The sequence below is a fragment of the Carcharhinus amblyrhynchos genome, chromosome 10 (genome assembly GCF_965287045.1).
Source record: "Carcharhinus amblyrhynchos chromosome 10, sCarAmb.v2.hapA, whole genome shotgun sequence".
Classification (NCBI taxonomy): domain Eukaryota; kingdom Metazoa; phylum Chordata; class Chondrichthyes; order Carcharhiniformes; family Carcharhinidae; genus Carcharhinus; species Carcharhinus amblyrhynchos.
In genome coordinates this window covers 9,292,912-9,311,394 of record NC_137333.1, presented here as the reverse complement: position 1 = coordinate 9,311,394, position 18,483 = coordinate 9,292,912, and the positions used below count along the sequence as shown (strand labels likewise).

The following is an 18,483-nucleotide window of genomic DNA, read 5'->3' as shown; positions in this document are numbered from 1 at the left end:
GGAGAGGGCAGTGAAGAGGCAGAGCAGTGTAGGAAAGAAAATCCAGACTTTTAAGGTAGATGGAAGCATGGTTGCCATTATTACATTGAAACGACTGGGAGATGCAGAAGGAGCCAGGGTTGGAGGAACAGAGTTGTGAAGGAGTGGAGAAGGCTACAGAAATAGGAAGCTGTGGGGCCAAAGGACATTTAAATAGAAGGACAAGAATGTTGAACAGAAGGCATTAATGGATGGTGTACGCGGGATGCTGAATGAACAGAGATGGTTGCGGGATTGAATTGGGGCTGCAGCGTTTTGGATAAGCTGAAGTTTATGGCATGCTCGAGGGCGACAGCCTTGCGAGTAAGTACAGAGTCTGGACTTGATAGAGGCGAGGAATAGGGTTTCTACAGCAGCTGGGCAGAAATAGCAGCAGAAATGAGTAAAGTTTGGGAGATGAGAGTAGGCATGTTTTTTTGTGAAATGTGGAGTCAGAAGTTCAATGTGAGGGCAAGAGGAAATAGAGATTGCCAACAGCCTGGTTCAATATAAGATAATGGCAGAAGAATGGGATAGAATTCATGATGAGGGTATTGTTCAGGTCATGTTTCTTTCTGTTATGTCTCTGTTGGACTCTCACTCAGTCCTTCCACAGGAATTAGTTTCCAGATGGGAAAATTCCAGCCAATGGTTTTCAAGTATGATACGATGGCACCATCTAGTGAGCAAAAACTGATCACTGCAGATCCAGTAGCACGTGGAGGAAAATACGCAGCAGTGATTTTTAAGTGAACAACTGAATATCAAGTTTACACTTAATTGGACATAATCCAGGATACGTTGAAAATTAACTGCTGCTGGCAGGCTTATCGTACTTTCACTTCCTCATACTGTATTTTCAAAGAATAAAAGCCCTAAATAAAAATCCATAACTTTGTAGAATTACATAACAGCACAGGAATAACTATTTAGCCAATACCCTGCTTTCCAGCTCTTTGAGAGAAACTGCTTAGTTAGTCCCTCTGATTGCTGCTTCTCTGCACCTGAATAATATTCTTTTATATTTTGCATTTTAAGTCACTTAACTCTCCTCCTTCATGCGGTTCTCCCCGATGCACCCATTCACCTTGATATTTCTTTATTATATAATCTCTACAGTGCAGAAAGAGGCCATTCGGCCCATCAAGTCTGCACCGACCACAATACCACCCAGGCTCTAACATACGCATAACCTCACATATTTGTCCTGCTAATCCTCTTGGCACTAGGGTCAAATCAGTGTGGCCAGTCAACCTAACCCGCACATCTTTGGACTGTGGGAGGAAACTGGGGCACCAGGAGAAAAGCCATGCAGACACGGGGAGAATGCGCAAACTCCACACAGACAGTGACCCCAGCCGGGAATCAAACCTGAGTCCCTGAAGCTGTGAGGACGCAGTGCTAACCACTGTGCCACTAAGCTGCCTGCCTACTCTCATTCTCAACCAATTCCACATTCCTCACAGGATCATACTTCATTTGTTTCCCAATCTTTAAATGCTCCCCACCGTGCTAGTTTAAATCCATCCCCACAGTTCCATTAATGGGAATTGTACAGAACCGCTGTTTATGGCAATTAAATATTTTCCTCAACAGTACTGTGCAGTTAAAGGATTTGATTGCAGGAAAATCTCACGGTTCAGGATTTTACTTACAGATACATATTCAGGGATGGACAGCTGGTCTTCAGATCTGGTTTTCAACTCTGCATACTGATCTTCAGTCAATTCCAGATCGCGCAAACTGCGGCGGATGTCACCTGCTCGTTCCTGCAGCTGCTGATTCGTCTCTTCAAGTTGTTTCTGTCTCTCTAAAATGGTTTCCATTTCTTGCTTTCGTAGATCTTGGCGTCTCCTGTGCCATAGAATAAAATCATTTGTTAGCTGCAGTCATTTTTAGAATATATATATTTTTTTCCCTGTGATATATCAGAACTGGATTCTGATAGCATTGGGAGCAAAGAAACAAAAAACACAAATTATTGGATTTTTTGACACAAAATTGCACCTTGTATATACCAGCCATTCTGACTTTTGTCCTCCAATTTATCTCCAGATACAGCGGTAGGTTCGGATGTTTTTGGCACTTACGCTAAACGTTCATAAAATGCCGACAGTGCAAAATGATGCCATTTGGCCCAAACCCCACAGAGGCAGTCATCCAAGGATGGAATTGAACCTGGGTCCCTGGTGCTGTGAAGCAGCAGTGCTAACCACGGTGCTGCCCATTCAATCACTTACCAAAAAATAAATCAGAATTTATTCTACATTGGAAACATTTGTTTTTGCCCCTCAGGGAATCTATCAGAGGGGCTGCAGCTCTAAAGTTTGTAAAACTGAATACAAGGACAGCAGATTTCAAGTAACATACCATCCTTGTGCTGCAGACTTACCTGGCATCATCCTGCTGAACTTTCAGTTGGTTCTCCAAACGGACCTGCAGCAACTGCTTCTGGTGAAGAGAGTCATTCAGCCTTTCCTCCAAGTCTTCTATCTGTGCCGCAGAGAAACAGCGTAAGAACTGGGATCTGGGCAGGGACAGGGAGCACAGTGGTTGAACTCAAGTGGTTTAAAACAAAGCATTACTGCGGATCCAGAAATATTGCTTGCTTCTGTGAAATGTTTCCTACTTGCACTGAAAAATGGTATCTGACAGTAGGGTTCAAACTTACTCAAGGTACCTCACAAATGGCCCACAAAATAATCAACGATGAGCAGGAGGAAGGCTGGTTATCACTGCTGCCTCACAGCTCCAGGCACCTGGGTTCAATTCCGGGCTTGGGTCACTGTCTGTGTGGAGTTTGCACATTCTCCCCATGTTGGCATGGGTTTCCTCTGGGTGCTCCAGTTTCTTCCCACGGTCCAAAGATTTGCGGGTTAGGTTGATTGACCATGCTAAATTGGCTCAGTGTCACAGGATGCGTAAGTTAGAGCGTTTAAAGGGGTAAATGTGTGGGGTTACGGGGATAGGGACTGGGTGGGACTGCGGTCGGTGCAGACTCAATGGGCTGAATGGCCTCCTCCTGCACTGTAGGGATTCTATGGAAAAATATAAAATATTTGGAAAAAAATCATCCCTATTGATATATTGTAACATCTGGTCCAAAACCCGGGAAAAAAAACACTTGTCCGGTATATTTTTTCAGCTGGTCCTGCAGTTACCATACTTGCCACTTGCGATGCCACAACAGTCTTGAAACCACTGGATCAATGCCAGGAAGGTGAGTTCAAACTTTCAAAGTTGCTGTCCCAGGTCTTTTTAAATCAAATCCAATGTGTCCAGGATCTCTTGCCATCTGGCAAGCAGGCAACTGTAGTGTGGGGCTGCTTCCCCAGCTTTATGCACTGCCCTCCTCCGTCCCTCCCCCAGTCAGGGCTGTTTGCGATTGCTGGTGTTATTTTCATCTCACTGTCAGCTGCTGATAGCTCTTTCTCTCTCTCTCTGGTTTGTAGGTTACAGAAAATGAAATTAACATTAAATGTCCATCAAAGCACTGCCTCCCCTCAGTGACAATATACGTGGAGAGAGAGAGCACATTTTTTGCAATGTTAAATATGTATGTGTTTGTGTACGGAATTTTCTCTCTCACTTTCCAGAATTGCCAGAAAAGCACTGATCTGGAAATAGGATTTTGGACATTTTAACCTGATTATTTTAGCCAAACCTGTGCTCTCGGGGTTGCTCCACCTACTTTTCAACATATTTTCGATATATCCTCTTCAAAATAAAACAAAATTATTGTCCTGATAGCAAACAGACATCTTTGATCAAACATATTTACAGATCAGTGCTTTCCTGACGATAATGAAAGAAAACTCTGCATACAAACACATACATATCATAAAGTCCCTATAATCTCTTCTTCCTCACATTATGTGTGTGTGTGTTTGCGTGCGGGAGGCAGTTTTTTTTTCCATAGAAGATACCATTGTAAAAAATCATTCTGACCATGGCTTAAAGGATAGTCAGTAGATGTCTCAGTGATTGCACGAGAGAAGGTGCAGAGGAGATTCACCAGGATGTTGCCTGGCCTGGAGTGTTTCAGCTCTGAAGAGAGGCTGGTTAGGCAGAGGTTATTTTCCTTAGAGCAGAGGAGGCTGAGTGGGGGGGAGGGACCTGATCGAGGTGTACAAAATTATGACAGACAAATATCATAGATAGGAAGGAACAGTTCCGCCAGGAGACACAGATTTAAGGTAAGGGACAGGAGACTTAGAGGGGATTTGAGGAAAAAACCTTTTCACCCAGACGGCGATGGGAATCTGGAACTCACTGCCTGAAAGGATGGTAAAAGTGGGAACCCTCACAGCATTTAAGTAGTATTTAGATGAGCACTTGAGACACCACAGCATATGAGACTACAGAGCCAAGTGCTGGAAAATAGAATTGGAATAAACAGATAGTTGCTTTGAGGCCGACATAGGCAAGATGGGCCGAATGGCCTCTTTTTGTGTTGTAAAAGTTTATCAGCAGGATATTACGGCCTCACTAAGGTGAACTTATAAATTTGGCCCAAGGCCAATGGAGATTTCCGGTCTGGGAACGTCGCCTGCCTAGATTCCAGTGGTAGGATTTTGGCCAATGACTGAAAATTAGCCACGATCCAGTGTTCCACATTTAATAATGTATCCATCTAATTATAAAATAGCTGCATATATAAAGGACTAAACTAATTCCTTCAGTAAGCTACCCTGTAAATTCATGAATAACCCAGTTAATTTCGCACTTGTAAAATGGGTAAACCAGCAAAGGTTGCAATGTCCCACTGGATCCTCACCATCAAGGGAAAGGAGAATTTGTTCTGCAATATCACGAGAGGAGAAAATGATATTACACATTGTACAAAGCATGCATTCAGTAATAAAGAGGAACTCTTCATCTCTGCGCAATCAGGTGTTAAAAAATGCAGCATTGTCCCAAGAAATATTTTCCAAGAATCTGTTGTACACTAAATGTTGTTAGAAAGTATTGGCACTGTTAAACTTTTTGTTCTCCATTCAAAGAAGAAATAGCATTCACTGAGAGTAGAAGGATTACTTAAAGCAGGTCAGTATTATGACAACAGTTAGTGCTATCTTTCTATGTTGGCTCAATCACCTGAAGCCCAGAAAACAGGTAACTTGGCCCAACTGGTTTGTGATGATGTTTATGCTTCACATCAGCTGCCTTTCACCTCACATCATCTAACTGTGTCAGCATATCCTTCTACTTCTTTCTCTCTCATGCACATATATGGCTTCCCCTTAGAAGCATCTATGCTGTAGTCTGAACTACATGTTAAGTTCATTTATTTATTAGTGTCACAAGTAAGCTTACATTAATACTGCAATGAAGTTACTATGAAAATTCCCTAGTCACCACACTCTGGTGCCCAGGCCCGTGACCCTGCATATTTACCCCGTAATCCCACCAAACAAGTAATCCGGGACACACAGGAGAAATTAGCATTGCCAATGCACCCAACCAGCACAGTGGAAACCCACGCAGATGTAGGGAGAATGTGCAAACGCCACACAGACAGTGACCCGAGGCGGGAATCAAACTCAGGTCCCTGGGGCTGTGAGGCAGCAGTACTAACCACTGTGGTGGCAATTAAGACATCCTAACTGCTTGTTCAACAATTTAAAACATTAATGTGCCCTGTTCAGACTAATTTAAAGAGCTTACTTTCGTGAGGTATTCCACCTTCAGATTGTCAATGATCAGGTTTTTCTGTGATAGTTCAATTTTCAGGAGTTGGAGGTTGTGAAGAAGCTCCTTCCTCTCAATGAGCTGTTTGGTGACTTTGGTGGTGGCTTCTCTCTCTTCTGATGACGAAATGTCATCCGTTGGCACAGTTGTTTCTAAACTGATGTCCTCGGACTCAAACGAGCTGGAAACGTGGGCTTTGTTGTCATCTTTACATTTCTTCCGGGACATGGCTTTCTTCTGGAAGATTTACTGCGACACGGGATGAAGACACTAGATCTTAAACATGAAACAAAGAGCTTTTAACACTCTCTTCCTCAAAAGGTGAGAATGGGCTGATCGCCTCCTCCTAATGACCCACAAAAATGGGTTACAAACAACATAATAAATTGGGGTAAAAATAAATCAATATTTTAAAAGGAAAATAAGTAGAAAAAAGGGTTAAAACCAAAAAAGAATCATTTGTTGTTGAAAGTTGTGTTCAAGTTAGGGAAGTACCTGTTTTCTTTGTACTCATTCACACAACGTTGGCACCACTGGCAAGACTTATTGTCCATCCCAAATTGTTCAAGGTGGCTAAGCCACCTTCTTGAAAAACTGCAGTTTGTACTGAAATACTCAGCACATCAGACAGCATCTGTGGAGATAAAGACCAGACAAAATTTTCCAGCCTCCCAGCCGCGTGTTTCCCACCGGCGGGAGGTGGCACTTTGTTTGCTAGTGGCAGGATTCTCTTGTTCTGCAGCTGTCAATGGGAATTTCTACTGACATCACCCCACACTGGCGGGAAACCTGCGGGTGGGGGTGTGTGCTGCCAGCGGGACCAGAAAATCCCACCGGCGTGAACGGCTGGAGAATTTCGGCCAACATATGCAGGCTTGTCACAGATCTGAACGTTAACACTGTTCTTATCTCCATAGATGCAGCCAGATCTGTTGAGTATTTCCTGCATATTTTACTTTTTATTTCAGATTTCCAGCACCTGCACAATTTTGCTCTTGCGGTTCGTAAAGTTCATGTACACCCACAGCGCTGTTAGGTAGGAAGTTCCAGATTTTGATCCAGTGACAGTGAAAGGGCAGTGATATAATCCTAAATATATTCATAAGTCAGGATGGCTGTGTGACTTGGGAGGGAAATGATGATATTCTGATGCATCTATTGCCCGTGGCCTTCTGGATGACACAAATCACAGGGTGGGGGGAGGGGGTGTAAGAGAGAGAGGAGAGGTGGGGTATCAGAAGTCAGTATACTTGGCAGGTGGAGCTTTGGGAGAGGGAGTGATAGGGTATCGATAAACAAAACTCTTTTGTCCTGCAGTGGTGTTGAGCTTCCCGAAAGCTGACAGCACTGCATTCATCCAAGCAAATGGAAATTATCCACCATGCTCCTGACCTAAGGCTTTATCAATAACGAAAAGGCTCTGAAATGTCAAGAGGCAAATCCTTACTTGCAGCTAAAGCAGGAATTCTAAACTGGGGTCCAGGGGGTCTGTGGCAAGACAGGCATATTTGTCCAATGCTGCAGAGCTGCTTGTCCAATGTGAGAAGGCAATGTAGCTGACAGATTTATTTGTGACTATGCGCCTCTATTTCTAGAAAAGACTTGTTCACATTTGATTTCTGTTTTTGCACTTACTTTATGGCAAAAGAAAAGAGCATTGACATTAAGATAAAGGCAAAATACCGCGGATGCTGGAATCTGAAAGAAAAACAGAAAATGCTGGAAAATCTCACCGGGTCTGACGATGGAGTGAATAGAGCCAATGTTTCTAGTCTGGATGATCCTTCATCAGATTCAAAATGTTGGCTCTATCCTCTCTCTCAATGCTGTCGGGCATCAACATAATGCTTGGGGTTCCCTGATGCACTTGGGAAGTTCTTTCTTTTGCAGTACCTCACTTTTGTGTCAGCTGACAATTTTCTGCTTCGTTTAAAGTTTATTTATTTATCACAAGTAGTCTTACATTAACACTGCAATGAAGCTACCATGAAAATCCCCTAGTCGCCACACTCCAGCGCCTGTTTTGGGTACATAAGAAATAGGTGCAGGAGTAGGCCATCTAGCCCTTCGAGTCTGCCCCACCATTCAATAAGATCATGGCTGATCTGTCGTGGCTCAGTTCCACATTCCCGCCTGCTCCCCATAACCCTTAATCCCCTCGCTTATCAAAAACCCATCAACCCGCTTCCTAAAAATATTTAGCGAGGCAACCTCCACCACTTCAACGGGCAGAGAATTCCAGCGGGAGAATTTAGCGTGGCCAGTGCACCCAACCAGAGCATCTTTGGACTGCGGGAGGAAACTGAAGCACCTGGAGGGAACCCATGCAGACACAGGGGGAACGTGCAGACTCCACGGAGACAGTGACTCAAGCTGGGAATCAAACCCAGGTCCCTGGCGCTGTGAGGCAGCCGTGCTAACCACTGCGCCACCAATCTTGCTCTTTCTCCTGTCTTTTTTCTTCCCCCCAACAGCAGGAACGAACCTTCCAGTATCTGCAGCAGCTTGCTTTGTGCGTTTGAAGAATTTGGATCAACACCACCCCCCCCCCCACCACCTCCCAAAAACAAGTTTGAGCCAGTCCTTCCCCTCCCTGAGGGTTAAATTTCTAAGCTGTGTGTGATTTCCAGCATTTGGCATTGCATTGCAATCAATTTTAGTTACATTTAAACACAGCATCTGCTTTGGTGGGGTGGGGGGGGTGTGATTTGAAGCAGTTTTTTTCTCTCCAACTGTTGACCAAAGAGAAAGGGAATCATCAACCGTTTTAAACAAAAGCAGAGTTAGTCGTCGTTATGATTGTACCAAAGGCCCATGGTAACCATGACCCTCGCACAGTGAGCTCCCCAACCCCAAACCGTGCCCTGTCCCGCTCTCAGTCACACCAGCACCGACTTACCCGGCTCAGTCACCGCTAGAAATCAAACACACTCTGCTGCAACTTGAAAATGCCGCCTTGGACCCCCAGCCACTAACCCACCAGCACCCCGAACAAGGCCAGGGAAATACGCACCAGCAGCGCCCCCTGCCCTGGAGGACCACGTCCCGCAGCGTCCCCTGCTCTGGAGGACGGCGTCCTGCAGCCTCCTCTCCGCTCTGGAGGACCAGGTCCCGCAGCGCCTCCTGTTCTGGAGGACCGCGTCCTGCAGCCCCCCCCCCCCCGTTCTGGATGACCGCGTCCTGCAGCGCCCCCTGCTCTGGAGGACCGCGTTCCGCAGCTCCACCGTGCCCTGGAGGATCTCGCCCCGCAGCCGCCTCCCCGCTCTGGAGGACCAGGTCCCGCAGCGTCCCCTGCTCTGGTGGACCGCGTCCTGCAGCTCCACTGTGCACTGGAAGATCGAGTCCGGCAACGCCCCCAGCCCTGGAGGACCAGATCCTGCAGCGCCCCTGCTCGGGAGGGTCGCGTCCTGCAGCGCCCTACTCTGGAGGACCACGTCCCACAGAGACCCGTGCTCTGGAGGATCGCGTTCTGCAGCGCCCCCTGCTCCGGAGGACCCGTCTCCCGCAGCGCCCCCGACTCTGGATGATCGCTTTCTGCAGCGCCCCCTGCTCTGGAGGATCACGTCCTGCTGCTCCACCGTGTTCTGGAGGACCAGTCGCGCAGTGCTCCCTGCTCTGGAGGACCGCGTGCGTTATAATCATCACCCAGCGTCTGAAGTTGGCCGACCAGAAAAATGGCATCGACCATTTATATCATTATATTTTAGATAAACACTATAATATAACATTGATTTACACCCCAAACCAATTTAAAGTTTACCTATTAGTATCACAAGTCGGCTTACGTTAACACTGCAATGTAGTTACTGTGAAAATCCTCTTCCCAAAACCAGAGGATTTCAGCTCATAAAAAATAAAAACCTAACAACAGAGTGAACCGGGGGAGAGAAATAAATGGAGCAAAACATAGATGAAAGGAAGGGGATTTGGCGGGAGAACTCCTTTCAAATGTGATTTCCTCAGAGAAATGTGACAGCTCAGGAGGCCGTTTGGTCCATCGTGATTGCACATGTCCACCAAATGGGACACCAGTCTTAGTGATTTAAGAAAAAAAAACTAGGGCTTTTGACCAACTTGAACTGGTTTCTTCCACATTTTTGAAATGTATTTTAGTCGGTGAGGGGGGAGAAAGGGGATTTACTTAGTCCTGAGCTGACTGTTGTTTGACAGTAAGGGAGGTGGGGGTGAACTTTCAGTCGGCCACCCGGGTTGACAGTCTTTCCTCTCCCGGGGCCGGTGCGGTTGGATTTTAAAATTTTGAATTTTGTTTCGGTTGGGGGGGGGAACGGGGAGGGATGTTAAAATCCAAGAGTTTCATCAAGAAGACGCGCTCGGGCGGCGTGCTGAAGGTGGTGAGGGAGCACTACCTGCGGGACGACATCTTGTGCGGCTGGGATCCGTGCGAGGAGTGCAGGGGCCGGGCTTCGGCGGCCGGGGCAGCGGCCGGATCGGAGAACAGCCCCAGGCCCGGCTGCGGCCGCCTCACTGACGAGCCCCACACCTCCAGCCAGCTGTGCCCGGAGCCTCACTATATGCTGCCGGACACCAACGTGGTGCTTCACCAGGTAAAGGACGGGGGGGTGGGAAGGAGGAAACCATGTGCTGTGCTTATATATCGCCTTTCTCCTCCTTCGGGAAAGTCTGCATTTAGATATCGCCCTCCGCCTTCTTTGGGAAAGTCTGCACTCATATATCGCCTTTTGCCTCCTCTGGGAAAGGTCTGCACTTATATAATCGCCTTTTGCCTCCTTTGGGAAAAGTTTGCGTTTATATATCGCCTTCTGCCTCCTTTGGGGAAGGTCGGCGTTTATATATCGCCTTCCGCCTCCTTTGGGGAAGGTCGGCGTTTATATAGAACATAGAACATTACAGCGCAGAACAGGCCCTTCGGCCCATGATGTTGTGCCAACCAGTTAAAAAGCAATGACCCTCTAACCTAAACCAATCCCTTTCCATCCATAAACCTATCCACGGATCTCTTAAACGCCCTCAAACTAGGCGCATTTACAACTGCAGCAGGCAGGGCATTCCAATCCCTCACCACCCTCTGGGTAAAGAACCTACCCCTGACATCCGTCCTATAACTACCACCCCTTAATTTAAAGCTATGCCCCCTCGTGCCAGCTTTCTCCATCCGAGGAAAAAGGCTATCACTGTCCACCCTATCTAAACCTCTAATCATCTTATATGTTTCAATAAGGTCCCCTCGTAGCCGCCTTCTTTCTAACGAAAACAACCTCAAATCCCTGAGTCTCTCCTCATAGGACCTCCCCTCCATACCAGGCAACATCCTGGTAAACCTCCTCTGCACCCTCTCCAAAGCCTCCACATTCTTCCTATAATGTGGGGACCAGAACTGCACACAATACTCCAAGTGCGGCCGCACCAGAGTTTTGTACAGTTGCAACATGACGCTGCGGCTCCTAAATTCAATCCCCAAATATATCACCTTCTGCCTCCTTTGGGGAAGGTCGGCGTTTATATACTGTCGCCTTTGAGGTAAGGAATTTCTTCAGCCAGAGAGTAGTGAATCTGTGGAACTCTTTGCCGCAGAAGATTGAGGAGGCCAGGTCATTGAATGTCGTTAAGGTAGAGATAGATAGGCTCTTGATTAATAAGAGGATCAGGAGTTATAGGGAACAGGCAGGCGATTGGGGATGAGAAAACTATCAGCCATGATTTCATGGCAGAGCATACTTGATGGGCCGAGTGGCCTAATTCTGCCCCCATGTCTTATGGCCTTTGGGAAAGGTCTGCATTTATACTTAGCCTCCATTAGGGAAGGTCTGCACTTATATGTTGTCTTTTGTTCCCTTCAGCAGACCTTTCCTAAAGGAGGCGAAAGGCGATTATATAAATGCAGACCTTTTCTGAAGGAGGCAGAAGGTGATATGTAAATGCAGACCCTTCTCAAAGGCGGTGTTAGGCGATATATAAATGCATTTGTATATCACCCTGCTTCCTTTGGAAAAGGTCTACATTTATATATCGCCTTTCACCTTTTACTGTCAAACAAGTATTTCCTGTTTTGTTTTTCTGCGAAACCTGGTTGCTTAAAAAACAAACTCAGGGAACAAGAACATTTCACCCCTCCCCTCCACGAAAAGTAAGAAAGGTTTGCATTTATATATCGCATTTTACTGTCAAAGAAGCATTTTCTATTTTGTTTTGTGAAGCCTGGGTTTAGTTCCTGGCATGGATGACTGTCTATTTAGAATTTGCACGTTCTCTCAATCCTTGTGTTGGTTTTCTCCGGGTGCTCTGGTTTCCTGCCACAATCCAAAGATGTGAGGGTTAGGTTGATTGGTCATGCTAAGTTGCCCCTTAATGTCAAGGGGACTAGCAGAATAAATCATGGAGTTACGGGGATAGGACCTGGGTGGGATTGTTGGCAGTGCAGGGTCAATGGGTCGAATGGCCACTTTCTGCACTGTAGGGATTCTATGATATGTATATATTGCCTTTTGCCACCCTTTATTGACAAACGAGCCTTTTCTATTTTTTAAGCTTGTTTCCAAAAAACATCAGGGAGTGACAATGATATTCATTCACCTCTTTCAGTTGGGTGGGGGGAGAGGCAGAATTTGCATTTGTGTTGCCTCTTTAAAGCGAAACAAACATTTTCTGTTTTTTCATTCTGGTCCCTTTAAAAACAAATGAGGTACAGATTGGAAGCAAGAATATTTATTTATCCATCCACCCCTCCCATACGAACAATCTTGAAAATAATTTCAGTTATGTATCGCCTCAGGCCACCTTTTGAAGCCGTGTGTGTTGACAAGGATGTCCATTCACACACCCAACAATTTGTAAAGATTTGCATTTATATTATCACCTATCACCACCTTTTACAGCCAGATAGGCAGTTTTGTTTTTGTATGCCTGGTGTTTTTTTATAAAGCATGCTGACCAACATCATTACCATTGAACTAACTTTATTGATAACACATAAATGTACATCTACAATGCGTTTCTAACATATGCTATCTGACCTTCAACTGCCAGATCTGCTGACCCCATGTGTAGCACGGTGTATTACATACAGTTTCTAATATTGGAGTTCACAATCATCTATTATGACACCTGGTTCCCAAAAAGAGGAACCTTAAATGAAAACAAACTGCTGCTGATGCTGGAGATGTAATAAAATCAGAAAATGTTGGAAAAAACTGAGCAGGACTAGCAGCGAGAAATGTAGTTAATGTTTTGAGTCCAATAAGATTTTGGAATTGTTTTGTTGAATATTGCATTTGAAATATTATCTGTTTCTCTCTCCGTAGATACTGTTAGACCTGCTGAGTTTTTCGCAGCATTCTAATTTTAATGCTCACCAGTTCTCCTACTGCACTGGAGTGTCCCAGATTTGTGAGATCCAGTGTCTGGAGTAGAACTTGAACCCATAACATCTTTTATTACATCTCCAGCATCAGCAGGAGGTGGAACATCACTCATTGAGCTGCTGTGACTTTCTCGCTGCCTGTTTTAAATTGTAATTAATTATATGAGTGCATGAGATTCCTGCAAATATTTAAAGAAACAATGATTCTGATTGATAGCAAACATATATTTGATATGGTTTTGTGATTATTGTAATTCTTTTGGATGTTATTTTTTTAAAAAAATAGATTGATATCCTTGAGGATCCTGTGATCCAGAATGTGGTGATCCTACAGACAGTACTGCAAGAAGTCAGGCATAGAAGTGCTCCTATATACAAAAGAATTAAGGACGTGATTAACAACGCTGAAAAACATTTTTACACTTTCACCAACGAACATCACAAGTAAGAGAAGATAAAATATAAACATTTAGGATTTAGTGTTTAGCATTCAATCTTGCTCAGAAAGCATATTGATGTTTCTTCCAACTTCTTGCCTCACTGTATATATGTGGTGGTTTCCCCTGTAATGTGAAAGAGTGAAGCACTGTTCTGGATGAAGGCATTATTATATTGAGTTAACCATCTGATGCTATTTGAAATCTAAATTTTGTTCCTTGGTGGGAATTACAAATATTTTTCTGATTTAGACATGAAGGAATGGTAAGTTGCTGTCCTTTTTTTTGTCTTTGCTGAATAAAATTAGATAAAATACTCTTTATTGGTAATTATAGTAAGTGTTGAATTGCAGTCCTATCCTTTCTAAGCAGAAAAAAAACTGAGGTTGATCCCTTTTGATCCTGATTTAGCCAATCTCACTAGGGGCAACAGCCTAATTGTTACAAATGCCCTTGGAAGAATGAAAACTTTTGTGCGTTTCCTTTTGTTGAAACCAATGAATGGGTGGCATGTGGTGATAAAGAAATGCAAGACCACCACAATTTCCGATCCTGACTTTCCCAACTTGTCCCCTGTCATCCTTACCTTCCCCTCCATCTGTTTTTATATCTAGGAATGTCAGCGATATTTTTGGGAAAAGTGTTTATAATTGTAGAGTTTCACAGCTGTCGTGACCTAAACATGTTTCCAAGAGAAGTTTTTCAAATAAAATTGGACTGCTGAAGTCCTTTGTTGAAACTGCCTGAAGTATCTGCACTTCTCTAACTCTTGGCCTTTTGAGCAGACCAGACTTTAACTCTCCTACAAATGCCTTGGAACATTTTATTGCATTAAAAGTGCTACATCAATATAAGCCATCATTAAATGAATATTATGTAATAACAATTGTTCTTTAAATAAGTAGTTCATATTAACAGATCTGTGCAACATATTACAGTCATATTTCTTTAGTGTTGATACCATTATGCATCAACAGGATTCAGTGCTCTGACCAAGATTATTCAGAAAGAAGTCTGGTTGGACTGGTTAAAGTCCAACCAGTTTATTTGATAGTGATCCCACAAGCTTTAGGAAACAGTGTTCCTTCATCATGTGTGTGGAAGGTTCCACTGTGTTTACCCCAGTCCAACGCTGGCATCTCTACATCAAGATTATTCATACAGTGATGCCCACTGTTAACAAACAATAAAACAATCCCAACAATCTGCAAATTCTTGAGTCATGATTTAAAGTATAAAAAAGATACCTGAGTGTTGAAACTATTGACTCATCCCATAGTTGAAGTGACATTTTATAAACTGTTTGACAGTATCTGAACTTATTGATGATCCACCTCATAGCTACAAATTATGGTATTCTCTTTGTAATATGTTCAGTGAAAAGGTCTGTGCTCAGTTTCTCAAAAAGCCACTGTGTAGCCTAGAACAGATTGTAACCTCCTTGTAGATTTATCTATCAGTAAATGAGAGAGCAAGGTGAATTCACTTTAAAAGAAGTTTGTAACTTGTGACATGTGCTGCCTCCTCAGAGACACCTATATAGAACAAGAACAAGGTGAAAGTGCAAATGACAGAAACGACCGAGCAATACGGATAGCGGTAAAATGGTACAACGAACATCTTAAAAAATCACAAAACAACACTGTTCAACCTCAGGTTATCTTAATAACAAATGACAGAAAAAACAAAGAGCGTGCTGTGGAAGATGGCCTGGTGGCATTTACATGTAAGTATTGGGGGGTTGGGGTTGTAGAATTCAAGATGTATTTCTTTATCTGTGGAAAATTTGTTTGCATGTCCTTCTGAGGTATTAGTAAAATGCTGCATAATATACTGCTGGAAAAGTGTGATTTATTCTCTGGAAAAGGCAACAATAGAAGTGGGTGATTTTCTGATTATATAAAATGCAATAAACATCTAGATATACCCCAGATATTGACAAGCAAATGATGAAATTAACATGGTCCTCATACCAGTTACATCCTCCTGAGGTTCTTGTAATGGTTAAGTAAAAATATTCATATTTCATGGGATGCAGGCATCACTGGCTAAGCCAGAAATTATTGTCCATCGCTCATGACCCTTGAAAAAGTGATGGTCAGTTGCCGCCTTGAACTGCTGCAGACCATGTACTGTAGTACACCCACTGTACATTAGGAAGGGAGCTCCAGGAATTTGACCCAGCAACTGTGAAGGAACACCAATTTAGTTCCAACCCAAAATAGTGTATCGAAACGAGGGGAAATTGTAGGTGGTGATGTTTGCATGCATCTACTGTCTTCCTAGGTGGTAGAGGTTATGGATTTGGAAAGTGCTGTATGATGGAGCCTTGGTGAGTTGCAACTGTATACCTTGTACACATTGCTGCCATGGAGCATTGGTGATAGAGGGAGTGATGCTAATCACGTAGACTGCTTTGTTCTGGGTGGTTTTGAGTTTCTTGAGTGCTATTGGAGCTGCAATCATCCAGGCAAGTGGAAAGTATTCCATCATAATTCTGATTTGTGCTTTTGGGAGTCAGGAGGTGAGTTTCCTACCATATAATTTCCAGTCTCTGACCTGCTCTTGTTGTCACAGTGTTTAAGTAGTTGGTCCAGTTCAGTTTCTGATCAATCGTAAATCCCCAAGATGTTTATGGTCAGGGATTCAGCAATGTAATGCCATTGAATATCAAGAGGAGATGGAAGGATCCTCACTGTTAGGATGGTTATTGCCTGGTACTTCTGTGATGTGCAAATGTACCACTTATTAGCTCAAACCTGAAAATTGTCTTGGTCTTGCTGCATGTGGATTTGGACTGTTTTTAAGCATATGAGGATCATACATGGTGCTGGACATTGTGCAATAATTTGCAAACATCCGAATTTCTGACCTGATGGTGGAGGGAGAGTTATTGATGAAGCAGCTGAAGGTGATTGGGCCTAGGACACTATCCATGCAATTCCTGCAGTGATGACCTGGTGCTGAGATGATTGACCTGCAATAATCACAGCTATCTTCCTTTGCATTAATTATGACTCCAACCAGTGGAGAGTTCACCCCAGGTCTCTATTGACTTCCATTTTGCTACTGTTCCTTGACACTACACTTGGTCAGATGCTGTCCTGAAGTGAAGGATAATCACACTTACACCCCCGCCTGAGTCCAGCTCTTTTGAAATAAGGCTATAAATTAGGTCAGGAACTGAATGGTCCTGGTGGAACAGAAACAGAGTGTCATTGAGCAGGTTACTGTTGATTAAATGACATCTTCCATTACTTTGATCGGGAGCAGAATAATGGCGATGGGTATAATTAGTTGGGTTGGATTTATTCTTTTTGCGAACAGGATGTAATGTGCCATTTTCTACATTGCTGCTTAGATGCCTGTGTTTTAGCTATCCTGGAACAGTTAGGATGTTGGGTGTGGTACTGGATCCCATGGCGTTCAGTCACTTATTTTATTAGTGACATTGACTCTCATGATCAAATAATGTGTTAACATTGCTGGATAGAGTCCCTTGCGTGAAAAATGATCCATAGGGCTCTTGATGTTCATGGAATTCTAACCCAGCACAAACCATTACCAATAGGACACAAAGGATTGGAGTTAATAATTAGTCTCTTGTAGTGAGCAATATTGATGCATGTGAAAATTTGTTTTTTGTTGTTGCTAAGTGTCTGGAGTAATTTACGAAGTAAACAGGTTTGTCACCAGTTATATTTAGTTTAAGCAGGTTTAAAGAATGTGTAGCAAAATTTGTATAAAAATGTTTGTGTGGAATGCGTACTCCATTAAAAATGGCAAAAATGCCCACTCTGTCCAATTCAGTCATGTCCCTAGATGGCATTTTGAGATGATGATATCAATCTATAGCAGACACATCAAAGTACTGGAGAAGTAGCACCAATGGTACCTTCGCAAGATCCTGCAAATCTGGTGGCAAGAAAGAGGCTCCAACAGCAGAATCCTCTCAAATCAACATGCCTGGTATCGAGGCGCCAATGACTGCTGGGTAGCTCATGTCATTCATATACTTGATGCCAGATCCCAAAACAACATCTCTGCTTTGAACTTAATTGAGAAAGGAGACTCCCAGGAGGGCAAAGGAAATTTAGGAATGTCTTCAAAGCATCCCTGAACAGGTCAAACATTCTCTGTGAATCATGGGAGTTCCTGGCTTGTGACTGACCAAAATGAAGAAGCGTCATTTGGGAAGGCACTGAACATATCAAGAGAGTTAGTTGGGAGCGGGTAAAGAAGAAGTTGAAGAGTCGGAGAGAGCACATAAACACCCCAGTGCTCTAAGTACCATCTGCGACACACATGGCAGTCTTCAAATCATGCATTAAATGGAACCATTTGAACTGGAGTGAAAATAAGTCATCCTCAATCCAGAAGGAATGGTTAAGAAGAAAGAAGACTTTGGTGGATTTGATGATGGTTTTCGGGGAGACAATATGGCGAGAAGTTCAGAAATCAATTTCATGCCAATGTAAATTCCCTGCTGGATCTTCCGCTGGTGTCAAAAAACACCATCAAACTAATTTGCATCCTGCTAATGGGATGTAGATGAAGGCCCAGTTGGAATCTTCCACCCACTCCTGATTCTTTGCGATGCCGGCAATAAAACATGCTGCTCCAAAGCACGCTTGGAGCAATGTGGCCTACAGATGTCGGGACTCATCTAAACAATGCTTGGGGCTGCTTCCAGAGTTTAGAATGGAGGCTGCCAGCAACCATGGAGCCCAGGACACTACAGCAGTGGGTTGGGGAAGCATCTATAGGTGGATCTTCCAGATTCAGTGTAATTGAGAAGGTCCATCATCCAGCCTCACTGTTCCTGAAGATCAAGTTGTCAACAATGTTAGGCACCGGCAGGCTTGCCCCGCCTTGGAAATTATTGAGGTTGGGTCCAGAAACATGGCATGTTTTTCCACTGGCCTCTGCAGCAGGAAACAATCAACATTCCCTCCCTGTCACAGCACTCATTCAATATGGGAGAATTCTGCCCTTTGA

At 43.9% G+C, this 18,483-nt stretch overlaps 2 protein-coding genes across 3 annotated transcripts in view; one reads left to right on the top strand and one right to left on the bottom strand.

Moving 5' to 3' along the window:
- The window catches only part of pibf1 (progesterone immunomodulatory binding factor 1), a 117,371-nt gene extending 108,650 nt beyond the window's left edge, over positions 1–8,721 (bottom strand). For both annotated transcript variants that reach the window (XM_080197841.1, XM_080197842.1), the window contains exons 1-4: positions 8,609–8,721; positions 5,686–5,985; positions 2,411–2,511; positions 1,674–1,872 (exon numbers count right to left, since the gene is read on the bottom strand). In XM_080197841.1, the coding sequence (XP_080053967.1) occupies positions 1,674–1,872; positions 2,411–2,511; positions 5,686–5,937 (552 nt within the window). In that variant the 5' untranslated portion in view covers positions 5,938–5,985; positions 8,609–8,721. The remainder of the gene's footprint in view (positions 1–1,673; positions 1,873–2,410; positions 2,512–5,685; positions 5,986–8,608) is intronic.
- Positions 8,722–10,000: 1,279 nt separating this feature from the next.
- dis3 (DIS3 exosome endoribonuclease and 3'-5' exoribonuclease) overlaps positions 10,001–18,483 on the top strand; it is a 33,503-nt gene continuing 25,020 nt past the window's right edge. Inside the window, exons 1-3 of the mRNA XM_080198100.1 lie at positions 10,001–10,274; positions 13,335–13,492; positions 15,015–15,211. Coding sequence (XP_080054226.1) covers positions 10,005–10,274; positions 13,335–13,492; positions 15,015–15,211 — 625 coding nt within the window. The 5' untranslated portion in view covers positions 10,001–10,004. The remainder of the gene's footprint in view (positions 10,275–13,334; positions 13,493–15,014; positions 15,212–18,483) is intronic.